This window comes from Lactuca serriola, chromosome 6 (assembly GCF_051521515.1).
Source record: "Lactuca serriola cultivar US96UC23 chromosome 6, Lser_US96UC23_V15, whole genome shotgun sequence".
NCBI classification, from domain to species: Eukaryota; Viridiplantae; Streptophyta; class Magnoliopsida; order Asterales; family Asteraceae; genus Lactuca; species Lactuca serriola.
Genome location: NC_136413.1, coordinates 19656602 through 19659688, shown reverse-complemented (window position 1 = coordinate 19659688; position 3087 = coordinate 19656602). Strand labels below are relative to the sequence as shown.

Here is a 3087-nt window from a genome sequence, read left to right as displayed (position 1 = left end):
GGGGCGCTGCCCCTAGACCCTGCCAAATGGGCACTACCCCTCTGGAAACCTGAACCCAGGGCCGTTGCCCCCGAACATGTGACTTGTCGTCGAACCGACTTCTAATTCGATCTTATACATGCGTGCACTCCGTACATATCCAACACATATATTAGTGTACAAATTATGAAACCCTAAGCTCACATGTAAGTTCTAATTACACAAAATGACCTGGTGATACAAAAATCACCAATAACCATTATTTTGTAGGAGCTAATTTGTACAATTTTTTTTTCTCCATACACAATAGGTTACGTTTAAAATGTGTATTATAATTTTTAACTTTATAAAATATAAATTGTTATATACAGCTAAAACATGTTATATACAAATCATTTCTATTATCGTCTGAAACGTATATACAAAATCAGCAAAGGTGAACGATACCGAGTAGGTGAAATATTCACATTTATGTTATGTAATTTAATTTTCCTTAATCAATGAAATATTTTTAATTTTAATTTTATAAAATAAATATTATTTGAAAAGGTGAAAGCCATGTTTCAAAAGCTTGATACTTGTTTAAATTGTGATGTGGGATTTGCTTTTTGATTGTTGGCTTTAAAACTTTTAGGTCCATGTGTTTGGACCTTTTCATGATACCGACAAGGCCATTCCCTTCTTTTTATGAACAGACACCACTCTCTCTGTGTGGCACTTCTGTAATTTTTCCCAAAACACAATGGCATTATCTTACCCCTGACATTTATTGTCTCTCCTCGAGCGGGAATCACGATCGCACTCTCCCCTTCTTGCCCGTTGTGCTTCTTTTTGAATTTCAAATACTACAAGACAAAAAAACCACCCTCTTGGCCTCTTCTACTACTCCTCCCAAGACACCCACCACCACTTCAATTCCCGAATCCCATTTCTCTGGTTCTTCGCGATTGCAATTCAGCACAACCCACTTCAGATTCTCTCTTGTATCAAGAATCTGATCTGATAACTATCGTCTCCTTACCATCTAACCCTTTTCGCAATTGAAGGTTTAATCTACTCGATTTTCAGAAATGGGTGCTTCAGGAAAATGGATGAAAGCCCTAATACTCAAAAAATCAGAAAAAGCTGATCAGGTAACACGTCATTACCTTCATCTCCTCAGATCTGTTGTTTTCTGACGCTTTTCGTTTATAGTAACGGAATCGATTTTGATCCTATCGTTTTCATGTAGGATAAGTCAGGTAAGAGCAGCAAGAAATGGAAGCTATTTAGGAGTTCATCGGGGGAGATGAGTGTTGGTTGGAAGGGTTTCAAAGGAAGCTACAGGGGGACAGCATCTGATGGATCAGATTCATCCTCTGTTATCAGCTCCGATCCTTTCTCCGCTGCTGTTGCTACAGTTGTTCGAGCTCAACCCAAAGATTTCAAAGCTGTCAGGCAAGAATGGGCCGCCATTCGCATCCAAACCGCCTTTCGTGGGTTTTTGGTAATTTTTTTCTATGATTTCATCTTCTACTTGTTGGATTCTTTACACGATCTCTAAAGGTTCGATTTTCGTAGGCAAGAAGAGCATTGAGAGCCTTAAAAGCAGTGGTAAGGATTCAAGCTTTAGTCCGAGGGCGGCAGGTCAGAAAACAGGCCGCGGTGACCCTGAGATGCATGCAGGCTCTTGTTCGTGTTCAAGCTAGAGTCAGGGCTCGTCGTGTTCGCATGTCCATTGAAGGTCAAGCTGTTCAAAACATGCTCAATGAGCGTCGCACTCAAGCTGAGCTCTTGAAAGAAGCTGAAGAAGGATGGTGTGATCATCGAGGAACTTTACAAGAAGTTAAAGCCAAGATTCAAATGAGGCAGGAGGGAGCGTTTAAACGTGAAAGAGCACTAGCATATGGTCTTGCTCAAAAGGTAACTTCTTTCCATTTCGTTTCGTCGTTCTTATCAGATTTCAAATTGAAATGCTTAAGTTTTTGTCTTTTTGAATTTTTAGCAATGGAAATCGAATCAAGGACTGGACTCAAAAACGAGAGTTTCTTTAACTTCTCTTAAAACACAACAATTTGACAAAAGTAGCTGGGGATGGAGCTGGTTAGAACGATGGATGTCAGCAAAGCCATGGGAGAATCGTCTAATGGAGCAAGGCCAGAACGATCCATCGGAAACAACTCCGCCACCATCCAAGATTTCTGCCGACCACCACAAAGTAACCACCGGAAAATCATCAGAACCGGATCTGGTTAAGATCAGAAGGAACAATGTAACGACAAGAATCTCAGCAAAACCACCCCAGATTGTTGGTCAACGAACTCGTTCAACTTCTAGTCCAAGTTCTGAGTATCGATATGATGGGAGCTCTGGTTCATCATCTTTATGCACATCGACCACAACTCCAGTTTCCATGGAAAGAGCAGAAGAGAGTAAGCCAAGCTATATGAGCTTGACTGAGTCAACGAAGGCTAAGCAAAGAAACCCATCTCCCAGAATCTACAGGCAGTCCATGGATGACTTTCAGTTTCTTAAAAACTCAGGGGTGCTGTGTAATGTCGACTCGAATAGCAGCAATTTATCTGAACCTTCATCGGTTAATTTATCTGTGTCTAGACCACAGCCCATGCGAATGGAGAAAAACCTGACGAAGCTGAGGAACAGAAGCTGCTATGCTTGAGATGACGACGGTGATTGATTGTATTGTTTCTGAGTTTGTTGCTAAGTTCAACAGCTTGTTGTTCTATAATCGTTTTCAACAAGGTTTGTGTAAAGTAGTAAGGCATGTAATTGGAGTTGATGATTTCCTGTTTTTAATTCGTTTGTCTAAATTAAAATTTGAAGAGTTTTGAAATGAGGATTTTGTAATCTTACAATATCTTGTGTGTTTGAAGCCCATAACATAAGTTTTCATTTTAATTTCTATTATTTTACAATATCTTGTGTGTTTAAGCCCATAAGTTTTACTATTACAAATGGCTAATTAGGCCAATACATATGGATGAGCATAGGCGGGTACCTGCAACATTAGGCGAGAATCGGAACCGGAACTGCTCTAGGCAGTTCTTAAATTTTTGGAACCAGTCTCGGAGTTCCGGTTTTGGGAGCGGATAACTCGATTATATTTAA

At 40.0% G+C, this 3087-nt stretch overlaps 1 protein-coding gene across 1 annotated transcript; it reads left to right on the top strand.

Moving 5' to 3' along the window:
• The first annotated feature begins 670 nt into the window (after positions 1-670).
• On the top strand, positions 671-2812 carry IQD6 (IQ-domain 6). Its single transcript, XM_079006701.1, has 4 exons — positions 671-1112; positions 1211-1465; positions 1540-1881; positions 1964-2812. The coding sequence occupies exons 1-4, from the start codon at positions 1050-1052 to the stop codon at positions 2636-2638; spliced, it is 1335 nt and encodes a 444-aa protein (XP_078862827.1). The 5' UTR covers positions 671-1049; the 3' UTR covers positions 2639-2812.
• The last annotated feature ends 275 nt before the right edge of the window (positions 2813-3087 follow it).